Raw genomic sequence first — 25,498 nt, 5'->3', positions numbered from 1 at the left:
AATGTAATTACGTTAAAATAAGTAGGTGTAAGAATTCAATACAGATATGCCGCTGGAAATGTTCCAAAACTGCGAAACTTAAAGGAAAACTTCGGAAAATCCACATAGGTATTAATTTTTTTCTAATCCAGAAATTTCTGAAAACATTACCTACTAACCTTTGGAATTTTTAAGTGAGAGTAACTATATTTTTATAATTAACATGATCCCTATCTTTTCTAGCAGGTAAATCCAAAATCTAAACCCATGAATTCCTCAAGACAATTTTCATGTTTTGCGTACATAATACCTACGAAAATGTTGAAATCATCTGATTGAGGAGTATTTACTTCTCGTTAAAGCGGTCTTATATTGCGGTTGAATTTCCAAAGCTATTTTTTTTATCGACCGTAATGACCTGAGTCATTGATCGATAAGTAATCCAAGATCAAGTGGTCAACCCTAATATTCTAAATTCGTTATTGGCACTAAATTACTCTAGGACGGTGTTCGTTTTATACAGATGGAAAGACAAGTACAACGTATTCAAAAGTTTATAACAAAACATAAAGTTAAGGCACTGTAGAATCTTGTCACAAGATTTTTGTGACAAATACGTAAGCACCCATTCATCAAAACTCATAAAATATAAAATACTAGAAAATGTACAACCCTGGCATGAGAAACATTAATATCAAATAATATAAATATGTAAACGGGCAAGATAACAAAAAAAAAATTGGACCTCTAAACCTATTATACAAACAGACCGAAATTGCATCGCTAAAAGAGATGCATTATTACACTAAATTATTAAAACAGTATCCATTTCGTAAATGAACATAGATTATAAAGAATTTCATTTGTATTATCACTTAAATAGGGTCACTGCATCTAGCTATAGTTTACATTATTTACCTATATAAATATGTGCTCCTTACAATTACTAAAAATAAACTCGAATAAGTACTTAGTATTTTCAAATATCAAGTAGGTAGATCTAGGTATAAATGATTATAATAAGTGAGATGTTCAGTCTTCTTAAAAATTATGCAAAATCGATAACCGCGGCTGCCAGAAAATTGTATCAAAAGCCACTGTCTAATCTACGGCTCGCCTTAGTCCGTACTTAACGGTCATCGTCAGTGGTGAAAAGCTGACATCGATTAATTGTTACTCCTTTAGACTCGCGCTGACCGCCAGGACAAGAATGAATACAGCATATGTGCCTATACATAGAGCTACCCATAACCAAAAGAAGGTTTGCTTACAATTATTTAGGAGCTATCACAATTTTTAGTGTAATTAAACTTTTTACAATATATTTTGGGCAACATTAAGGAATGTGTCATAAAACTAAGTAGTATCGACTCAGATTTACTTCTTGAAAAATGCCGTTACTTCCTCGATAGTTCTGTTCTTTGTTTCAGGCAATTTAAAATACGTGAATATATAGAACAATATAAGAAATGCCGTATACGGCAAAAATACATAGTGTCCAAGTGCATCTTTCATCGATATAAACGTTATGCCCACAATGAAATTGGCAAACCAATTGACGAGCGCGCCGATGCTGACTGCCGCGCTGCGGGCGGACTGCCCGAAGAGCTCCGATAGGATCATCCACGGGATCGAGCTCGGCCCCACGCCAAAGAACGCGACGTATAACAGCGTGAAGATAACAGCGAATACGCTCATTGTTTTGTTACCCTCGTAGGTGAAGAACGCTATCGTCATGAGAACTGAGAACACGGTCATGCCAGCTAGGCCGCCTAGCTGCAGCGTGCGCCGGCCCAGTCGGTCCATCAGCGGAATAGACACCAGCGCCATGATGAACAACATACTGCCGACGCCGATGGAAGCTAAGCGAGCGTCCTTGGGCTCGAGGCCGGCACCCTCGAAAATAGTAGAAGAGTAATACAAAACAGCGTTGATACCTCCCCACTGCTGTGATAAATGCATGACTATACCGATTATGAGCGGAGTTCGCAGAGATCGGTCGGTGACCAAGCCCCATATGGTAAATTTCTCTTCTTGTCTTTCGGCTCTATCTTCCGCGTGCATGTCGTTGATCTCGTTGTCGATTTCAGGGTTGCCTCGAATTTTAACAAGCGCCACCCTAGCTTTTTGTTCATCACGGATCGTAAGCAAAAGAAACCTTGGTGTTTCGGGAGCGAAAGGCAACATCATGCATTGCAGGCCGGAGGGAATTAACGCAAACCCTAGAAGCCACGGCCAACCTTCATCACTGCCTAATATGGCATCTATTCCTAGAATTTGTGCGAAAATTAGACCGAAAGCGACTGCTAATTGATTAACTGTACCAAACGCGCCGCGTAGTCTCAGCGGGGCCACTTCAGACACGTAAGTCGGCGAGGCAGTCGTGGCAAAGCCACAATTGATTCCTATGAGGAATCTGCCAATTATGATCATTTCCACTGAACCCGCAAGTTTGCTAAAGGCCATAAGAGCTGCGGCGACGACACCGAATGCCGCATTCATGAGTAAAGCATTTTTGCGTCCGTGCTTCTCCGCAACCCAGCTAGCTAACGGACAACCGATCATGCCGCCTACGGCAAAGATGGAGACAATGACGCTGAACAGAAAGGAGCTTCGGTCGGCGTCAACCTGGTGCTGTTCTTTGATGAAAGTCTCGATGAAAGCGCGCGGCGCGTTGATTACGCCCGTGTTGAACCCGAATTGGAGCATGCCCAGCACGGCCGCGCCCACCGAGTACAACAGCGGGCCTGTTGTTCCGCCAGACATCTTCGTCAGCTTTTAGCACTCTGAAAAGAATTAAAAGATCCATTATTACAGCTTTCATATCAATATAAAAGCATTATTATTAGTCCTCACTGTTATCTAAATGGAGACCGATACCTATATACAGATCAAACCCGCAGTCAGGGTTACAACGATAATTAGAAATTTTAATTGATATAAGTATCGCATTGGCCTAATAAGTATCTAATTCTAATTTTCGAACGAAATTGAAGTTAACTATGGTGGGAGCTGCATTCCATTGACATAACAAATTACTTGAATCCGTTTTTATCGACTAATGATCTGAATCCGTATAAACATTTTACGTTGTTTAACCGATTTTATCGGCGCACCTATCAGATGTAATTATTATTTTATAAGTACTTCTAAGTATTACCGGTACCTTTAATAAGTAGGAGATAAACGCTAATTAACTTAATTTATCTAACAATAGGATAATGTATGTATTGCCGGCTTAACATCTACGTGGCAATTTAGCAAAGCGGTGATTTACAGGTATGAATAGGTATGGTGTCTCCATTTTAGCGGTTCGGGATATGTATAAAACTATTTGTCTTCTTTTTCCTATGCCATCAAAAGCATACCTAATCATTGTGATTAGTTTTAGGTAATATTCTCGTTACCTACCTGTATTTTTCTATTTGGGAATATTAACAGTAAGTTCCTAATGTTACCGGTAATATTACCAGAAGCTATATTACCTATAGATACGAAATGAATGATTTTTATGAAACTTGATGATTATTTTGTGATTTCAATAAGTAAAACAGGGACTAGTCGCCGACTAATCGAAGAAGACAGCTACTAGGCGCACTGTTTTATTAGGGTTCCGTAGCCAAATGGCAAAAAATGGAACCCTTATAGATTCGTCATGTCCGTCTGTCTGTCCGATTATGTCACAGCCACTTTTTTCCGAAACTATAAGAGCTATACTGTTCAAACTTGGTAAGTAGATGTATTCTATGAACCGCATTATGATGTTCACACAAAAATAGAAAAAAAACAATAAATTTTGGGGGTTCCCCATGCTTAGAACTGAAACTCAAAAAATCTTTTTTCATCAAACCCATACGTGTGGGGTATCTATGGATAGGTCTTTAAAAATGAATGAATATTGAGGTTTCTAATATCATTTTTTTCTAAACTGAATAGTTTGCGCGAGAGACACTTCCAAAGTGGAAAAATGTGTGTGTGTCCCCCCCCCCCCCCTGTAACTTCTAAAATAACAGAATGAAAAATCAAAATAAAATATATGATATACATTCCTATGCAAACTTCCACCGAAAATTGGTTTGAACCAGATCGAGTAAGTAGTTTTTTTTAATACGTCATAAATGGTACGGAACCCTTCATGGGCGAGTCCGACTCGCACTTGGCCGCTTTTTAGTTTTTTTTTTGTTGAAATGGGATTTACCCAGCATTGTTATTCTTACCTATGAAATTCAAATAATTTGGAATGAAAAGTGTCGGGTTCTTTTTTATTTTAGTGTATGGAGCGGGAACAAAACATCCAAATATCTCAAGTAGTATCAAAAATAGCCGTAATACCCTCGCAGATGGTTATACAATAAATTATTTGCGATGTTATACTACATATCTCCGTAAAAAATATCGTTAATCGTTTCTATGTAATAAGTTAATAAACACAGAAACCGAAGTTAATGTTCTTAATTTTTATTGGTTGAAATGCGATTCGCCCAGCATTATTAAACATTACAGTGAATTTCAATCGCTTGGGCAGGAAATTTTTTAAGTGTGAATATTTTTAATACATTGTATGGAGAAGAAAAAAACTTACTTATCTCAAGAACCGCCAAAGTAACCGTAATATCGCAGATGATTGCACTAGGAATTATTGTTAAGTTTTTGGCACAGGTACATATGGGTGCGGATTTAAATGATTTAAAACAAAAATCGTTAACCGTTTCTTATCTAACTGTACCTAATTAAAATTATTTAAAACGAAAGTGGCCGACTGCTTCTCCATACAAACGTACGTACTTACGTATTTTGTTCCCTGGAAATTGACTTCATCGAAAATATTTTTACACAATTTATTATATGGCAAATTTATTTTTTATTGGTGTAGCTATCCGGCCGTTCTCCATTTGGCTTTTTTCTAGAGGTTTTGGTTATTATGAGAATTATCGAGTGAAAAAAAAACCTAGTTTAATAGTGCATGTTTATGTGTTTGTAGTTTGTGTAGTTTAATAGTGTATGTCCACGTTTTTTTTCTATCGAGCGAAAGTTGTTTAATCAGTTTTCGAATCGACGAAGTTAGAAGTTAAGAAACGCCTTAAGCTAATGGAATGCTATTCATATTGCTTTGCGACCGTAGATGTATATTATGATTTAAAAAAGCGCTACGTTTTCTCAAAAACTCTGCTGGATGAACCCACTGCATCTTAACAAGTTTTTATTTTATTTTTCACGTGTTTTTCCTGGGCGTTTTGATTATGATTCTAATATTGATAATCAAAGTAATATTTCCAGTAAGATTGGTTACATAATAGGTAATATTGGGAATATTACTGGTAGGTATCAAAATTGGTAATATATGTACTTCCTGAGTCCTGAGGTTTGTGTATTTGTTTTAGTTGTAAAATAGTGGCAAACCACGACATTTGCAGATCCTAGCGCGAGTCATCCTTTATAGCGAAACGCGCATATTTATAAACAGAGAACCTGCCTAGCGGGTCGCTGGCCAATTCACTAAAGTTTTTTATATATTTGAAACTGTGTTGTTAATTTTTCAAATAGTGTATTAGATATAATATTAACTAAACATAGATAGTATATTAGTATATTTGTTAGAATCTACAATTCAGAAATAAAATTCTAACAAACATCGTGACCGGACAGCTATGAGTACCTACATACAATTTTGCCCTTCCTTGTCCAGACCACAAGTAATCTTCCTTGAAGAGAGCAATTATATGAGCATTCAGCTACAGTTAGTTGTTTATTGCACGTACGGATTTGAAGTATGCACAGTTGGCCTAGGACAGATCGGTGCATATGTATGTGTTCTTAAATTACACATCTTTCGTAAAAATACGCAAGTCGTTTTGATCCTAAACTGGTTTGCGGTCTACGTGCGAGAGATACCTACATGTAGTATATCTACGCCAGCAAGTCGGTTGTGATAAAATGACTCGGCTTCTTCCTTGCTTAAAACATGTATGCTTAAAACATGATGACTGAAACTAATCATTCAGTATATTATATTTTCTAGGTATGTGCAAGTGCTTGATAAAATAAAACCTCTTGCTAACTGCTGAAAAAACGGCGAAGCGCGTCTTGGACTACGCATAATAGAGGGTTACATAGAGTACAGTTCATCATAACTTTATTATTGCTCCTAAGTATTTACGTACCGTACTCTATGCATTGACGAAAGTGGAGGACCCGTGCGAAATTGCTGTTTGAATATATCGCAGAGATTACGAATTTCATATTTCATTATGACAAGTGTAAATAATGTTTAATACAAAATTATAAAATTAATACCTCGTTAGAAGTATGTACCTGCCTACAGCATAGTAAAATGAAAACGTATCTCAATTTGTCGATAAACCTTCAACTGTCACTCACCGAACTCAATTCTTAAAGACAAATCCAGGTTAGTTCGCCACGAGCTTGGGAAAAACCATTTGCAATCACTTACAAGGGAAAATGTCAAGTGCGGCGTCGGCGGCCGAGCGGAACGCACTGGCCGCGCGCGCCCGCAAGACCAAACAACTTAAGTCACAAGACATTCTGTCACTATTGTGAGCTAGGGCATGATATAACTTGACGCAGCTATCCGTATTATTTATTTCCAAACAAAGATCACACGTATACTGGACCGCCTGTGGCGAGTTGCGATGTGTAACTGAATAATATCCGAGGACACAACACCACCTGTTTATTTACCCATAGATTGTATACGACTTGAGTTTACGCGCCATTTTATGTGTTCCCTAACAAAGTTGCTTTCTTATGCAAGCGGAGATACTGTACACTCATAACAGACTACACGATTTCGCTTTTAGTAAATTTCTCCGTAACCGTTAATTTTCGCTGATAATACATGGTGGTCAAATCGGTCCTCGGCCTTCGTTTGTCCGTACTGTACCCCTAGTGTAAATAAATTCGATTTCCAAACGTGACGTACGCGTTTGCGTTTAGTCTCATTTTGTATTGGATTTCGAAAGAGCGCGCCAAGCGGGACGTTTTGGAACCTCAAAATCCTATACAAAATGAGACTTAACGCAAACGCGTTCGTCACGTTATGATGTCGATCAAAGTTACACTAGGGGTACTGAACGTCAATGTCAACAAACCAAAAGTTTAGATGTATCCACATAAATACCGATTGTAATGTAAAGGGCATTGTATGTCCGATGCCATAACGCTGTATGGGCTGTATCGCGCTACGTGGCACTTGCGGTTACGATTACGCGACGCATGAGCTACACGTTACGTACGTTTGTGGTAGAGACCAAATCTTTTCCATCCGTTGGTGACTATATCTGAATTAGGTGTCTGTTCTATCCTATGCGATATCTTCCAAAAAAACAAGGAGACTGCCGCAACTTACAAACTATTAGCTTGTGTATGGAAGGTTTTTTTTATTGACCTTAACATTATTTTATCTCAATATGATATTATCTTGATTATACCTGACAAGTACTATTTGTTACTATATCTATCTCACTTTATAATGTGTTTTGTTACATCTAAAAACATACAAAGATTACAGAATGCCATAAAATGAAAGTACTTTGATGTAATAAATAACCAGGATAGTGAATGTAGGTAATAATAGAGTACTCGTAGCATCTAGTTAATGCTCCTCTTGGACAGCTCGAAGGTAATACTTATCATCATAAGAAGGCAACTATGGTCATACAAATGAAAAAATATTTTAGGCGCCTGTAGCGTTTTTATAAGTAATAATAAGCATATTATAATTTTAGCCATTTCGAATCTTAGTTTAGGTTCTTTAAAATGCGAAAATGTGTCTGCCTGTCTGTTACCTCTTCACGCTTTAAACCGCTAAGCCGATTTAGTTACAAATGGTGTAGGGATAGTTAGTTTGAGTCCCGAGGAAGGACGTAGAATCTGTTTTAACTCAGAAATCATCACAGGCGTTATCAAATAAAAGGAAGTTTGTATGGGGAATCAATAAAAAGCTTATTATATAAAAAATAAGCCACCTATATTAATAATTCAGCGGACGAAGTCGCAGGAAAACGCTAGTATGAGTGTAGTATGTGTGTATTACTTTTATAGTTGTCCTTTCTTTTGAATTATTTTTCTCACTGCACCCACATTCGAGAATTTCTGTTTTGCCCTATGGTTGACTGGTAGAGAATGCCTTAAGACATTAAGTCCGCCATTTGTACTTATTTTTATTGTGCAATAAAGTTTAAAATAAATAAATAAAAGTAAAATATGTAAACACAAAACAATACAAAACACCAATACTCGTACAAACACCTAACCTAAACCTAGGATGCCGCCGGAAGCGAGGAAGGGCCCCAGCTGCCAGTGGTTAGGACCGCAGAGGGAAGAACCGACGTACCCACTATAAGCGACGACGTGTCCAAAATTACCGTCTTCTGCATCTGATATGATTAATCCAGCCACCTGGCGAGAGTCTCTGTAGGTGTTGGTCGAGACCCTTCGCTATGAGACCGTTCGCTGACACGACTATCAGAACGGTGATCGTCGATTCAACATCCCATATGAAACTTATCTCGTGAGTCTATAATAGGGAATACTACGCAAAACTCTGCCTAGGGGGCGCCACTAGCACAAACAGAGGGCTTACCGCAAAGCATGAAAATTTGAATTTCGTTATCTGCCTCTCTACCACTCTTGCGTATTCGAGCGATAGAGTGGCAGATAACGAAATTTCGATTTTCGATTTTGGTGGCAGGCTCTCTGTAAACAAACCGTCTTGATGCATCAATTTTATATTTATTCGTAACAAATTATCTAGCTGTGATTGTGACTAGGGCTTGCAATTCGAATATTCGAATTTGTCGAATATTCAACCTATTTTGATATTCGAATGTTCGACCGCTCAGTTTTCGAATAATCGAATATTTTTTATTACTCGAAATACATCAATCATCCGCTATACTTACAGTTTCTGTGTGTTTTGTGTTTTTGGTATCCAAATGCAAAGGAAATAATATTTTTATTGTTTTCCTCTCGATAGGTTTCGTGAAATTACAGCTAATCCTAACTCGATTTGAAAGAAAACAAAATCAAAGATTATCAGAATTTGCCCGATTTGATCAAAGTCTGCTGAAGTCTACCCCTTTCAGCTCCGTCTTATACTTCTCCCGTATACACTCTCTTTATTAGCCTTCTTTTACTCATTCTTTCCACGTATCGAAACCATCTCAACATACCTTTTAAAAATAATTGTCACTTCGTTCAGTAGACACGCACAGAACATTGCAGTAATACCCCCTAATTCTAAACTTGTCCTCGGCTTTCACGATATTGTCATCATGGGGGATGGTGACGTCGACGAGCACGGCCAGGCGCTGCGATCGACCTATCAGTACAATGTCTGGCTTATTGGCTACAATAGTCCTGCCAGTGATGATATATCGATCCCAATGGTGCGCGGCACCACCATTTTCGTGAACTGGCGCAGGTGTATGTAGTACGGCACTTCGCGGTCCAATATTATTATTACAATCAATAACGCGCTATTTTTAAACGTTGAAAAAGTACGTGTTCTTGTATATATATATTTACTGTTTAATTAAAAATACGACGTTATTTAAGTTAGCGAGACTAATTCACAAGCCGAAGAATAAGCACGGTCATGATTACCGCAAACTGTAATAAAGCTACATGAATGAACTACGTGAGACGTGACGTGATAAGATAAGATATTGCTAACAAAAGATTAGATAATTGTGAGATATAATACGACGACCGGTTTGGCCTAGTGGGTAGTGACCCTGCCTACGAAGCTGATGGTCCCGGGTTCAAATCCTGGTAAGGGCATTTATTCGTGTGATGAGCATGGATATTTGTTCCTGACTCATGGGTGTTTTCTATGTATTTAAGTATTTATATATTATATATATCGTTGTCTAAGTACCCTCAACACAAGCCTTATTGAGCTTACTGTGGGACTTCAATTTGTGTAATAATGTCCTATAATATAAAAAAAAAACAAACAAAATTTAAAAAAGCAAAACCAAAATAACTTAATTTCATATCTTTTTTTTTAAAGGGAACCGCCTTCAAAAAACTAATCCACTGAAAAGTACAAAATAATTTTTATATACCCCACCCCACCCCTATCCTTATTCAGACTCTATCACGTCGTAAAGCAATTTTCTGCCAAAAAGTAATTAATACCAAGTAATAAGAAAATTAACAACCATCCTGGTTATTAGGTTATTACTTAGTTTTTGAAGTCGGTGCCAACACTTTAGAGAACAAAATTTTACACAATGAAGAACTCGGCGCTTACTTGCATAAATAAAAAGCGGCCAAGTGCGAGTCGGACTCGCGCATGAAGGGTTCCGTACCATTTAAGACGTATTAAAAAAAAATATACTTACTAGATGTTGTTCAACATTTTACCACTTTGGACACACATTTTACCACTTTGGAAGTGTCTCTCGCGCAAACTATTCAGTTTCGAAAAAAATGATATTAGAAACCTAAATATCATTTTTGAAGACCTATCCATAGATACCCCACACGTATAGGTTTGATGAAAAAAATTTTTTTAAATTTTATGACGTATTAAAAAAAAACTACTCACTAGATCTCGTTCAAACCAATTTTCGGTGGAAGTTTGCATGGTAATGTATAACATATATTTTTTTTAGATTTTTCATTCTGTTATTTTAGAACTTACAGGGGGGGGGGGACACACATTTTTTCACTTTGGAAGTGTCTCTCGCGCAAACTATTCAGTTTAGAAAAAAATGATATTAGAAACCTAAATATCATTTTTGAAGACCTATCCCTAGATACCCCACACGTATGGGTTTGATGAAAAAAGATTTTTTGAGTTTCAGTTCTAAGTATGGGGAACCCCCAAAATTTTTTTTTTTCTATTTTTGTGTAAACATCATAATGCGGTTCATAGAATACATCTACTTACCAAGTTTGAACAGTATAGCTTTTATAGTTTCGGAAAAAAGTGGCTGTGACAGAATCGGACAGACAGACGGACATGACGAATCTATAAGGGTTCCGTTTTTTGCCATTTGGCTACGGAACCCTAAAAAGACATAGTTTACTTATTAATTTAGTTCTTGCACTACTACTATAACTACTGGTATTATTTTTTCAGTTCGGAAGCAAAGAATGTTTTTGTTGGTTTGGCACCGCCTTCAAAAACTAAGTAATTACCAGGATGGTTATTATTTTTCTTTATTTATTTTCCACTTATTTTAGGTTTTTTATAACATGAATATAAAAGTAAAATAAAAAAAAACACATACCAAAACAATACAAAAACATATTAACACAGTATAAAAAAGCTTCCGGTGGTCAGTGCCGCAGAGAGAGAAACATAGGATTAATTTTCTTATTATTAGGTATTAATTACTTTTTGGCAGAAAATTGCTTTACGACGTGATAGAGACTGGATAAGGATAGGGGTGGGGTATATAAAAATTATTTTGTACTTCTCAGTGGTTTGGTTTTTTGAAGGCGGATCCTTTTTTTTTAAGATATGAAAATAAGTTATTTTGGTTTTGCTTTTTTTAAGTTTTGTATTATCTTTTTTTTTCTTTTTACTTTTTAGTGATAGGTACTTCATTTATTTTACGTTGTTATTATCTTTTTTTTTCCTTTTTAGTGATAGGTATGAATGTAACAAACACTTTTTTCTAAAACCGCATCAAAATTGGTAAAGCCAAACGCTAGATAATCGCGAACAAACATACATACATACATACATACATACAAACATACGGGTCAAACTGAGAACCTCTTTTTTTTGAAGGCGGTTAAAAATAGTACTTAATTATTAGTTTGCATTTCTTTGCTTAGGTAGGTATATGTATGTTTTAGTATGACCTAGATGTGTTACAATGAAATTCAATGAATTCTGTGAAAAGCGTTTACTTATTACGGACAAAAATTAAATAAGACAAATAACATGATAATGGCGAGCATTGCAAATGGCATCGAGGGCGCCAGAGACAACGAAAAGCGATTGCGACTGCGTTCATTGATGGCCGATATTCCTATTGAATGCACAAGTGAGTTCTGGGGCGAACCAATATAACTCATGACTTAGAAATTGGAAGGTGAACATACAATGGTTGACCTGCGCTTTCGACTCGTGTGTGTGAAGTAAGGGATGGAAACGACGCGTGCATTCCGACGCGATGGGTGCCGTGATGCCGTCGCGATATTGCGCGCGTGACGCTAGTCTCCATTCGCACCCCATGCAATTAGGTGTGGTTCGAAAATAATAGTGTTCCACTATATTCAATGATAACCTTCTTCCTCGCGTTGTCCCGGCATTTTTGCCACGGCTCATGGGAGCCTGGGGTCCGCTTGGCAACTGGCGTTGGCGTAGGCTCTAGTTTTTACGAAAGCGACTGCCATCTGTGCTTCCAACCCAGAGGGTAAACTAAGCCTTATTGGGATTAGTCCGGTTTCCTCACGATGTTATTCTTCACCGAAAAGCGACTGGCAAATATCAAATGATATTTCGTACATAAGTTTGTAAAACTCATTGGTACGAGCCAGAGTTTGAACCCGCGACCTCCGGCTTTAAAGTCACACGCTCTTACCGCCATAAAATAAAAACAGACATTTTTGTACAAAGACTTTTGAAATAGAAATCGTTGTCATCGTCAGGTCATCCAAGTCGGCCAACCCCCCATACAAAGACCAGAAATTTTTCGCTTCAAAAAATGTTTTCTTCTACTTTTTCCATATATTACTTCGTAAAGACCGGCCTTACGAGCACTACGAATGGGGCCGATACATGGGTGTCAAAATCTCATTTAGTTACACCGCTGCGCTCAGTCGTGTGGCGAATTGCGCAGTGAAAAGATGTCACGCAGCATAACACAAAAATGCCTAACTGCGTTGTAAAAGGTTGTAAAAACCATTATAAAAAGTGTAAGAAGAAAGATGGGATCTCATATCATCGGGAAGTTATTTCCAATTACGTTTATTTATTGCTTAAAACAAATTTTGAACGATAATTTTATTTCATTCTAATGCGCAACCGATGTTCGCTCGTACGTCATAACGCTAATGCATTAACCTTGTAAGGACGTCATTTCTCTTTGGAAGTTATTATGAAGTAGAATAGCATTATGCGTTATTTACATTATATATGGATAAATATATGTACTTAATATGGTTACCTACTACGGTAGGTTCGGTAATTATATACGTATAATTACCGAACCTACCGTTTCTTTTACATAATGATTAATAACATTCAAAATAACAAGAACACGGGTTTGTTATTGTTTTATTCGTTGACTTAGGTATATATTTATTCTTATCATATATAAAACTTATAATGAAACGTAGGTAAAAGTATAAAAGTCCATAAATCCATATTATGCATTTTAACCAGTGGATCGTCACTAGCCACGGATACGGACTCATGCTGTTTCATATTTTTCTACATTATGTCACATTAATACCCGTACATTTTAATACAAGAAATACAATATTATCGCTCCGTCTGTGACGCGTAACCCGCGTAGCGTTAGCCTTGTATGTACGCCCGTACAAAGTTATCGCTCCGAGCGCTTGGTAGGCGGGATATGGGCGGTGCTCACGTGGTTCTACTTCAAGGCCGCAATGGCAATTCGTATGCAAGGGCTTATCCCTAGTTTATATCTATGCCCTGAAGTGGATCCCCAATACCCTGCAATTTTTGTTACATCTTGTACAATTACACATTAAGTTACACTACACCAAAACTTTACCCTTGCAGGTGTACAGTCGCTATCAGAAATATCGGAGCGGTCAAGGTGCTCACAAATATCTGAACACGCCCCTATTGTCCAGGCGCTATAGAGTGCGTAAGCACCTCGGCCGCTCCAATATATCTGATGGCGACTGTACATACATTTACAGTTAGTATACATAACATTTTATTCACTTACATATTTCTAGGAACACTCATGAGAAAAACTATGTGAGCTGCGAAATTGCATGGAGAAATTATAAATGAATTCATTGATATAGCCGCTATGCACATTTACGGCTGATGTACCTGTCATACTTTTATGGCCGTATATGCCGAAACTTTCGTGTTGCATATTTTTCCTGGGTACGCAAACGAAAGTGTAGCTGCCATATTTGCGCGAATACAGCAGCTAAATGTGTGGCGAATACTAGAGAATACTTCATAAATATTGTTAAATTATTGTGGGAAAAGACACCCTGGTCACTGCGAACGAAGCGAGTCTAAATAAGCATTATTTCTAGAATTACTATTCCTGGAGCCAAACCAGTGCATCGCTTAACTTAATCCAGTATCAGTGGGACCTTCAAAATCCATAACAACAATGCGCAATCAAGATCTCACTTATCCTGGTTTTCCCGCGATGATGATCTTGGTGAGCAATGAAAACAAATCCAGTCGGCAAGGCTAAGGTGACATCAGCTTAGGCGTTTCCGCGACGAATTACCCGTACATGCAATTTTTTGCGGACTATATAGCATTATAATTAACTTACAGAGACGTAAATAACTTCAAGACTTTGTTGTTTAACATGAATAGGTACTATATCAATGCCATTACTTATATGTATTGTGTAAACATTAAACATGTTGTGAGGCCGACTCCTTACTTGGTTTTATTTGCGCGAATATAATTCTTGGGGTAAATAGTGACGGCAACATATAGAGCAGCTTGTACGCTGGCGTTCGGCGCGCTTGCCACGATTGTTCCTTGGGTCAAAGTAAGCTGATGTAATGCCCTAACCACGCGTTTGATGCGTTACGCACTGCCTGGCTAATGACTACCCCTGAAAAAGAGAGACGGAAAAGACAGGTCTAGCGGTCTACGTTACGCTCTATTTCTATCTATCTGTAGCTATCAGGTCATGTATTTGTCGTTTGGTGTGAATCAAGGAATTTACATTTTAAATTATATTTATAACAAATAACATAAGATCCAATATACACATACCTATTGCTATGCGATCACTGTATTTTTTAATATTCTCACGTCCATTTACATATGTCATATTGATCAACTTAATAGAAAAGCTAATGCCCTATTGGCAGCGACGGCTAAGGCACTTCCGTAGCGACAGTGCAGGTATTCCAATGAATAAATAAGACTCCTGCAATAGACGACCTACTTTCCGGTCAGAAAGTACGGTCATTAATCATTATACTCCTCTTTGATACGACCACGAGACATTATGTATGTATACGAGTAAAAAAAAGAAGAAAAAGGTAAAAGTTTATAACACTTTTTTTACAGACCGTTAATTTCAAGGGTGCTTTCCCGAGCTTAAATTAAGTAACTTTCTCAAAGAAACCGGTATTCAAAGTAACTCCATTTTGGAGATAATCAATGATTTATTTTTATCTGATAAGGCCCCTAAGAGCGTGTACACTTACCTTAGGGCAGTTTACATATTGATTGGATAGTTCAGATATTTAATTACAAGTACCTAATCTGTACCCCTAGTGTAAATAATTTCGATTTCGAAACGTGACGTACGCGTTTGCGTTAAGTCTCATTTTGTATGGGTTTTTGAACAGCGCGCCAAGCGGGACGTTTTGGAAAGTCAAAAATCTCATACAAAATGACACTTAACGCAAACGCGTACGTCACGTTTCGCTGTCGAAAATATTTACACTAGGGGTACTGTATGCAGGAATAAAGCCGTACTACACTAATTATATACGGTCTACATAACATGCTAAATGTAAAAATATTGCGTATTGTATTTAAGTGATAATTGCTAGGTGATTATTGTGCAAGTCACATACCTATGCCTACCTACTGCTAAGCTACGCGTGTAGGCCGATATCGTAATTTTCTTAGGATGTTGGTAGAAAAAATAATTCGTAGAGGCGGAATAGATCCTAAGGGGGGGGGCTTGTTTGACTTTCGGGATCCTTGTAATAGGCCCTCATGTGTAGCTGTTGTACGAGAATGAGTCGATCTATGAGCAACAGAGATCGTTGTCAAACTTATTTCCTCGGCGCTGTGTTGGACTGGACTATTGCCAACGTCTGGCTTGGTACTCGTGACCTGTTTGGTTTTCATTTATAGTGAAAACCATTTCCATACTAAGGAAGTTTCATTTAGTACAACTACTTAATATAAGGCATCGCTGTCAAAGACGTGATGGAGGGGCTACGTTCCGTTCTATCGGCCTTTAGGATTTTAATAAGCATAAACAACTAGACCAGTTAAATGGTCATCGAACTTGTCGCAGTTGCAGTACTGCCTGCAAAGTACAAACGACTAAGGTACTTGCATCTTGTTAGTTCAGTAAAATATGCCGCAAATCAATAAGTAAAGCCACTTCCGCCGTATACTTTCCTGCAGAGATGACCCAATATGAAGAAACAACAGTAGTAGGTAGGTATATCATCAGAAAAAGAGCCAGACAAATAGACGAAAGCAACAGGGCCTATTGACTCATTTCGGCGTCTGATAACGCCAACGACATTGACCAGACATTGAACGCGTCACCCGCGCAGGCAAAATTTTACAGTAAAATTGGTACAAGTAGGTTAGTCATTGCAATAGTACAGTACCTATTAACCATTTCTCTGATTTTAAACTAGTAATATTGCGCCATGTGACTACAATTAAAGGGTCAAAATAGCCGAAAAGTCTGTCAATAGCATCTCAGTTCTTTACCAATATTGTTATCAATATTCACATGAACATTTAAGTTACCTACCCATCAAGGTCATCGTAACCACAATGACCGGCAACTAACCTTGAAACACAAGTACTTTCCTGTTACCTACCTACTTGTTTGCATACAAGCTTGAAAATAGATTAACCACACCAGCTAGTAAAGGCTCTCTTTATATTTTGAAAACTGATGAGAAAGTTGCACTTTATTCATATGGGTGGCAAAGTAATCTGTTGCCATTGTTGGCTGGTAGAATTGACTTCTTAAATAAGTGATGATTTTTAATGATACATGTTTAATAACGTACATTTGAATTTGATTTATAATGTTTTAGTTATAGTTGTGGTAGTGTGATACTGATATTTCTGTTTTTCAAGATTCCACTTTTCAAACACTCGCTACGCTCGTGGTTAAATTTTAGAGTCTTTCATTTGCTCGGGCAATATTACAATATTAGCACAAGGGATTAAGCAATAACTTTGCCCCCTTGTAAAACAAATAACTATGCAAGTATTCAAGTAGTTTATTTGAAAAAAAAAGCGGCCAAGTGCGAGTCGGACTCGCGCATGAAGGGTTCCGTACCATTTAAGACGTATTAAAAAAATCTACTTGCTAGATCTTGTTCAACATTTTACCACTTTGGACACATATTTGACCACTTTGGTCTGGTGTCTCTCGCGCAAACTATTCAGTTTAGAAAAAAATGATATTAGGAACCTAAATATCATTTTTGGAGACCTATCCATAGATACCCCACACGTATGGGTTTGATGAAAAATTTTCTTTTTTAAATTTTATGACGTATTAAAAAAAAACTACTCACTCGATCTCGTTCAAACCAATTTTCGGTGGAAGTTTGCATGGTAATGTATATCATATATTTTTTTTAGATTTTTCATTCTGTTATTTTAGAAGTTACAGGGGGGGGGGGACACATTTTTTCACTTTGGAAGTGTCTCTCGCGCAAACTATTCAGTTTAGAAAAAAATGATATTTGAAACCTTAATATCATTTTTGAAGACCTATCCATAGATGCCCCACACGTATGGGTTTGATGAAAAAAATTTTTTTTTTAAATTTTATGACGTATTAAAAAAAAAACTACTTACTAGATCTCGTTGAAACCAATTTTCGGTGGAAGTTTGCATGACAATGTATATCATATATTTTTTATAGTTTTTTCATTCTGTTATTTTAGAAGTTACGGGGGGGGGGGGGGGACACATTTTACCACTTTGGAAGTGTCTCTCGCGCAAACTATTCATTTTAGAAAAAAATTATATTAGAAACCTCAATATCATTTTTGAAGACCTATCCATAGATACCCCACACGTATGGGTTTGATGAAAAAAGATTTTTTGAGTTTCAGTTCTAAGTATGGGGAACCCCCAAAATTTATTGTTTTTTTTCTATTTTTGTATGAACATCTTAATGCGCTTCATAGAATACATCTACTTACCAAGTTTGAACAGTATAGCTCTTATAGTTTCGGAAAAAAGTGGCTGTGACATAATCGGACAGACAGACGGACATGACGAATCTATAAGGGTTCCGTTTTTTGCCATTTGGCTAAAAAAGAAAGAAAATTCTTATGAAATAAAAGTTTCAAACATTCATCATTCATTCATGTTTTCATTCTATTAGAATATTACAATACATATTATCCCTAATATCCCTATCCCTACGCCTTTTCCAGGTATATGTTTTTTATTTCCTCGTCTTGGAATAGTTGGAATTGATTTGATTACTTTCTACACTTTAAGACGAAAGTAGAGGACTCGTGCGAAATCGCCTTTTCACACAAACATAAAGCCACCAGTAATATATGATCACGCGCCATATTGCGGAATTTCATTGGAATTAAATTTTTCATACTAAACTGAACTGTCACCCTATACATGAGAATAGCAGCGCCCTCTTGACAATGATCATATATTTCTGGTCGGGTTTTAGTCCTCTCTGAATATCAACATTATTGTAAATACTTTGACAATTTGTTGTATAACAACCACAGCTATGCTGTTGTTGTTGTTGTTGTCCTAAAGCACCCCAGAGGTGCAAAGGGCCTTCACAAGCTCACGCCACGCCTTCCTATCTTTAGCTCGCCTTCTGGCCTCGCTCCAGCTGTTGCAGAGTGTACAGGACGCCCGGAGCCACGGCTTCCGTCCTGCAGTTTCCACGCGAAAGCTATGGTAGCACTATTCGTTTCCCGTCTTCGTTTGTCCTATCCATCTCCATTTCCGTGTCGCGATTTCTTCGTCAACCACAGCTATGCCCCTACGATTATTTTTTTTCCAATATGTAATTATTATAAGAGTTAGGAGCATTTATAAATTTGTATGAAATCAGTTTTTCGCTCCTAATTTTTCCAATAATCAAAAAATCTAAAAAAAGTCAAATGTAGGGGCATAGCTGTGGTTAATATACTTCAAATTATGTAACAATATTTTCTATAATATCAATATCAAGAGAGGAAAATGGGGACTACGTTCGTATGGAGAAGCGGCCGTCCCCTTTCCTCTTACCTACTTAGTTAGTAATCACAAAATTCACAAACAGCTAAAACTACTACGTAATAGCAGTAGACGACACTGATCCTTACGGCCAGCCTTACGGCACCTTTCGGGCATTCTCGGTGACGTTCGCCTCAGCATTGCTACGAGCAATTATTAGGGTTGCCACAGGGTTGACGTCCCTTAATTTGCGTGCACAACCACAGAGTCCACAGATGAGATAATGACTTGAATTTTGATAGCCCTAAATAGCCGAAAGGGATAGTGCCATACATTAGAATGGGACAGCATGATTCGTCCCTGAATCGCTGTCAAGCTTCGGTTTTGACTTTTGTACAAGTGTCATTTCTGTAAATTCTGTACGGTACCTAGTACTTTTATTTATTCTGTGCCGTGGTTTATTAGAATCGGGGGTAGTTTTTGATACTGATAAAGGCGTTGTAATTGTTGTAAAATTGTAATATGCCTAAATTGAAGAATAAAGACTTTCACTAAGACTTTTTTGCCATGGCTTACTTGGGGAGCCAGTGGTCCGCTTGGGAACCTAATCCCAAGAATTGATACGGGAACTAGTTTTTACGAATGTGACGTCCTGCCATCTGAATTTCCAACCCAGAAGGGAAATAGGCCTTACTGGGACTAAAGGGGAAAGATACGCCCTTTTGCTGATATGACTTTACATATATCGTATGCAGGTACGGAACCCTCCATTATGCGTGGCCCGACCCGCACTTGATCGATTTTTTTTTAAAACATAATATTGTCAAAATATGTATTCCATATCAAGTGAGACATTTATGAAAATCAAAGTACACTGCTTTTTAGAAAAACCTGATAATGGAGACTACACACACAATAATAGAACAATTCCTTAACTTGTCACAAGTTTCTTATCTATATTGCGTTGTTAATTATACACTTAGAAATTACAACTTGTTACCTAGCTAAAAAATTACAGTATTGTAAAATGATGAGGATTTGAAATAGGTATAGATAATTGAGAGGCTACAACAAAACTTTAGTAATCTAATCCAACTATAAATAAATAAATAAATAAATAAAATAAAATAGCCTTTATTTACAGGACAAAGAACAGTACTACTATCTCTCTATTATCTCCCATCTTTTGTATTCTTTGCCTGCTTGCCCTTCGGCAAAGGCCTCCTCCAACCTTCTCCACTCTCTCCGATCTATTGCCACTCTGCTCCAGGTACGGCCAGCTACCAGCGCAATGTCATCATCCCATCTCATTAGAGGTCTCTTTGCTCCTCTCTCTCTCTCAGAAAACCATATAATAAAGACAGGCGGCATTAAGAAAGCATGTAGATGTAGATGTAGTGTAGGGACGCCCGGCCGGAAACAGGCGGGCTGTCGATCGCGTGTTGCGTTCATTCAGCCCAATTCCCTGAAGTTGGAGCTGCAGGTTACTGTCTCGGCGGCATTCCCATACCAATCTCCTCAAATCTTCTTGTTTTCCTGCAGAACAGAAGGACATCTTTAAGTTCGACGTCCTTTAGTTCGTTTTCTATTAGTGAGTCTCTACCGAATGTATTATATCGCAGAGCCGCGTACATGATACATTCTGCTAGTAGATGGAAGCTAGTTTCCTCCTTACCACAGTGTGGACAGGAGGCGTCTCTATTTATTTTCATTACCTTGAGATGTCTGTTGAGAGTATTGTGACCAGTAATGATACCTGTCAATATTCTCAGATTGCTCTTACCTAGTTTCAGAAGATACCTGGTTCTTTTGTGATCAATGCCCTTGACCATCATCTTAGACTGTCTGCAGCTGGTCTCTTCTTCCCATTCTCTCTGTGCTTCCAGTTCTTTTACCTTTTCTATGACTCCCTTCGTGACATCCGCTGACATAGGCAGAGCCGGTTCCGGACCCATGTACTCCGTCTCCGCCCCTATCCTCGCCAGCTCGTCTGCTCTCTCGTTTCCTGTTACTCCCTGGTGCCCCGGCACCCATGCTACCGTAACACTTCTTTGTTTGCCTATCGAGTTTAGCTCCTCTCTACATTCTCTCACGAGAGCGGAGGTGACTGATATTTTCTTCAGTGCCTTCAGTGCTGCCTGGCTGTCGGTATATATTACAACAGCACCCTCTTGTCTCACACTCTCTTGATTATACGTGCACAGTGCGCTATTGCACATACCTCAGCTTGGAACACGCTAGCATATCTACCCAGTGATATTGATACTGTTTCTCCCAGTTTAGGGATCACAATGCCCGCTCCTGCTAGTTTCGTTGAGCTTCTTCTCGAGCCATCCGTGAAGCAGATTGTCGTTGGGTGTTTGACTTCCACTTTCCAGTTGTCTCTGTCTCCTATATGTACCCTGTACTTCTTGTCAAATATCTCCTGCCTTTTTATAAGGTCGTTGTTGGCCATCAACATCTCAAATCTTGATAGTGCCTCTCTTTGTATCAGCGCGTGTCTCTTGTCTACGCAGCTTCCTCTCCATTCTTTACATGCTTTCATTCTGTACCACTGTTCTGTGGCTCTTTTCTCTACCTCAATCCAGAGTGGCTTCAAACCTAACATTACCTCCATTGCGTGTGTCGGGGTCGTTCTCATGGCCCCCGTCATCATTAGGCACGCTAATCTCTGTACTTTGGTTAGGTCTCTTTGGTATTCTTTGATATGGGCCCTGTGCCACCATACCACGGCCCCATATAGCACCCTGGGTAGTATGACCGCCTTGTAGATCCAGTAGATCATTCCCGGCTTCAACCCCCAATTCTTCCCCACTGCCCTTTTACATTGATACAGTGTTCTTATGGCTTTTGCCGACTGCTCCTTGATGTGAGTTCTGTATCTGAGCGTTCTATCCAGAGTAACGCCCAGATATTTTATCTCATCCACCATTTCCAGTTCTATATCTTGTATCTTTATAGGTGTTATCTCTTTTATCTTTCTGTTCGTGAACAGCACAAGCTTTGTTTTCGACGGATTGAGATCCAGTCCTCTATCTCTGCACCATCCCAGTACCTGTCTGAGACTTCTTATCATTATCTCTCTTAGGACATTCAGAACCGTCCCTCTCACTAGTAGCACTCCATCATCAGAGTAAGCTTGCATATACATGCCCCCTCTATTGACCTTCTTCACCATCGAATCTAGCAGTAGGCACCACATCAGGGGGGACAGACATCCTCCTTGTGGGAACCCTCTTTTTGGACTAATCGTCTTTGCTACTCCGCCCAACTCCGCCGTTATGGATCTACCTTTGAGCATTCTTTTTATCCATAGTGCTATTGTCGGTCGGATACCTTCTCTTTTCAGGCTTTCCTCTACGGCCTCGAAGGTTGCCTTATCAAATGCTCCCTCGACGTCGAAGAAGCAGCCTAATGCAATTAAGAAAGCATACAAAGAATTATGCCAAACAAGAAATGGATTGTTAAAATAAATGACCACAGGAAAAATAAAAGATATAAAAGACTAGACATCATCGAAACGGCTACAGCATATTACAAGGAACTCTATCAAGACACTACAGAAAATAGCAAAACAGAACTCAATGATACCACTGAGGTACCTGTCATCCTGCCGGAAGAAGTCGAGAGTGCTCTAGACAGCCAAAGTACTGACAAAGCCCCAGGGCCAGACGGGATAAGCAACGAGATACTGAAACAAGTCAAAGAAGCAATATTACCTATACTTACAGACATCTTCAACAAGATCCTAACAACTGAAACCATCCCAGAGCAATGGACTCAGTCTACTACAATCCTAATATACAAGAAGGGGGACCAGCATGATATAGGCAACTACAGGCCCATAAACCTGATGTCCAATCTATACAAGATCTTCGCAAAAATTTTATTAAGGCGACTAGAAACAAGACTAGATGAAGAACAACCAGTAGAACAGGCTGGTTTCAGAAAGGGGTACTCAGTACTAGATCATATTCATGTTTTGAGGCAGATACTAGAAAAGTACAAGGAATACAACCTTACATACGACATAGCGTTTATTGATTACAGCAAGGCTTTTGACTCCCTCATACACGAAAAAATCTGGATGGCACTAAAGACGCAAGGTATTGAACACAAATACATCAGAGTCATCAGCAAAATATATCAACACAGCACATCACGCATTCAACTGGAAAGATATGGGGAGACTTTCAGAATAGAAAAAGGAGTAAGGCAAGGGGATCCCTTATCCCCAAAACTATTCTCTGCTGTCTTGGAGATGGTATTCAGAAACCTGAACTGGGATCGGCTTGGTCTTAACATAGGTGGCCGCCAATTAACACATCTAAGATTTGCGGATGACATTGTTCTACTTGCTAAAAACCCAGACGACCTAAACAGAATGATAAACGATATTGAAACTAACAGCAGAGAAGTAGGACTATCAATGAACCTGGAAAAAACAAAGGTGATGACAAATGGCGAGAAGAACATCATTAAAATAGGAGAAATGACAGTGGAATATGTGGACGAATACATTTACCTCGGTCAGATTATATCACCTGATGAAACAATAGAGAAAGAAATAGAGAGAAGAATAGTGAACGGGTGGAAAAGGTACTGGTCCCTGAAAGAAGTCTTCAAAGATAAACAACTCCACTCTAAGACAAAGGGTAAACTATTTAACACATGTGTTCTTCCCGTCCTAATGTATGGTAGCCAGACCTGGGCGCTGACAAAAGCTACTACATCCCATCTAGCATGCTGCCAGCGTGCCATGGAAAGGAGCATGATAGGTGTACGGAAGACTGACCGGCTATGAAACACCCTAATTAGGAATAGGACGAAAGTCCAAGACATTGCCATAAAAATTAGAAGACATAAATGGAAATGGGCTGGCCATATCATCCGAGGCACAGATAAATGGAGCAAGCGAGTCACCCAATGGTACCCAAGAGAGGGAGAGAGAGGAGCAATCCAACTATGGTCATTTAAATTTCAACCAAATACTCTGTGTCTGTTCAAAGATATGTCTGTCATGGCGTCCCCGGACTCTACCTGCCAAAATGCCTGGCTTCCCTAGAACTAGGTGACCACACCATAACCACCAAATAAAGTCAGCATCGATGGCAGCGTAGGAGACTGCATCAAAACTATTTATATTGCCTGATGGCTTTATAAAAAGATATTATTTCTATGTAAAATAATTAAAAGCGTTGCAGATACATAGTTTTGGATGCAAACTTTAAAATTAAATTAAATATTATAGGACATTATTACACGAATTGAGTAAGTCCCACAGTAAGCTCAATAAGGCTTGTGTTGAGGGTACTTAGACAACGATATATATAATATATAAATATTTATAAATACTTAAATACATAGAAAACACCCATGACTCAGGAACAAATATCCATGCTCATCACACGAATAAATGCCCTTACCAGGATTTGAACCCAGGACCTTCAGCTTCGTAGGCAGGATCACTACCCACTAGGCCAAACCGGTCGTCTAAACTATACAGTACAGATAAGCAGACAGACAAAGTACGTGTACAGATAAAGTAAACTATACAGATATTTGTTGCGCTTCATTTTATCCGTTGCTGTTTATGTTGACAGTGGCTTGTTAATTGTGTAGCCAAAAGTAATTATGATGTACTAGCAGTAAAACGGATAATATTTCATGAATAACTTATAATTTTACCTAAATATTACAAAAAAATATATAAACATTTAGCATTCTATAAAAATCAAATCATAATGCATTTTTTAATTACCAAAAGCTATTAAGGGATAACATATGTAAACGTAAAGTAACTAAATTCAAAAACATTAATAATTATTTAAGTTTATTATATAAAATATAAAATAAATACCTAGGTTTCACGTTATAAAACAAAATTATTGAAAATAATAAATATTAAGTAAGGCTCATAATCATTCTAATCTCTAAAACTGTGGGGTAGTTTCTAGGTAGTACTCACATAAAAATTTAAATAATAGTTAAGCAAATTCTAATAAGAATTTCATCCAAACAGAAAATTACATGGTGCCCTAAATAATTCATTACTGCGTTTTGGTACAAATCTGAATAACCTGTTTATTCCAATTATGAATCAAAACTAATCACTATGTAAATATGTTGTTTTACACGTAGCACAGTAATTTAATAGTAATTTAAATACAATACCTTAAACAGAATCGGCCAGTATCAGGGATGTGACTCCAAAACCATATCACAATACTTCTTCCAAAAAGCCATTCGCCGTCGTAACAATAAAGTATACAATTTTAATTCAAAATTATTGAACAAGTTAAATTATGCACTTTCCCTTCACAATACTCATGCCGTGCAATGCAAGGCAAAGATCAAGCTTGATTGGTTAACTTCTGAATGAAATCAAGCCAATCCGATCAATTTATGTGAAATATCAAGTAGCAGCAA

General features: G+C 38.1%; 1 protein-coding gene across 3 annotated transcripts; it reads right to left on the bottom strand.

Annotated features, from left to right (window-relative positions):
* Nucleotides 1-860: 860 nt before the first annotated feature.
* LOC133516331 (glucose transporter type 1-like) lies at nucleotides 861-25,474 on the bottom strand. 3 transcript variants are annotated; one of them, XM_061849221.1, is made up of 2 exons: nucleotides 25,244-25,474; nucleotides 861-2,765 (listed from the first exon to the last, which is right to left on the bottom strand). In XM_061849221.1, the coding sequence occupies exon 2, from the start codon at nucleotides 2,743-2,745 to the stop codon at nucleotides 1,357-1,359; it is 1,389 nt and encodes a 462-aa protein (XP_061705205.1). In that variant the 5' UTR covers nucleotides 2,746-2,765; nucleotides 25,244-25,474; the 3' UTR covers nucleotides 861-1,356. The 3 variants fall into 3 exon arrangements, with proteins under 3 accessions (XP_061705205.1, XP_061705206.1, XP_061705207.1); XM_061849222.1 differs by lacking the exon at nucleotides 25,244-25,474 and adding an exon at nucleotides 6,358-6,863; XM_061849223.1 differs by lacking the exon at nucleotides 25,244-25,474 and adding an exon at nucleotides 6,431-6,863.
* Nucleotides 25,475-25,498: the final 24 nt, after the last annotated feature.

Source organism: Cydia pomonella, chromosome 3 (genome assembly GCF_033807575.1).
Source record: "Cydia pomonella isolate Wapato2018A chromosome 3, ilCydPomo1, whole genome shotgun sequence".
NCBI classification, from domain to species: domain Eukaryota; kingdom Metazoa; phylum Arthropoda; class Insecta; order Lepidoptera; family Tortricidae; genus Cydia; species Cydia pomonella.
Note: the sequence above shows the minus strand (reverse complement) of the source record. Positions and strands in the feature narration are given on the sequence as shown.

Excerpts from the sequence above, each read along its gene's own strand:
- LOC133516331 (XM_061849221.1), bottom strand. The coding sequence starts at position 2,745 with ATGTCTGGCGGAACAACAGGCCCGCTGTTGTACTCGGTGGGCGCGGCC.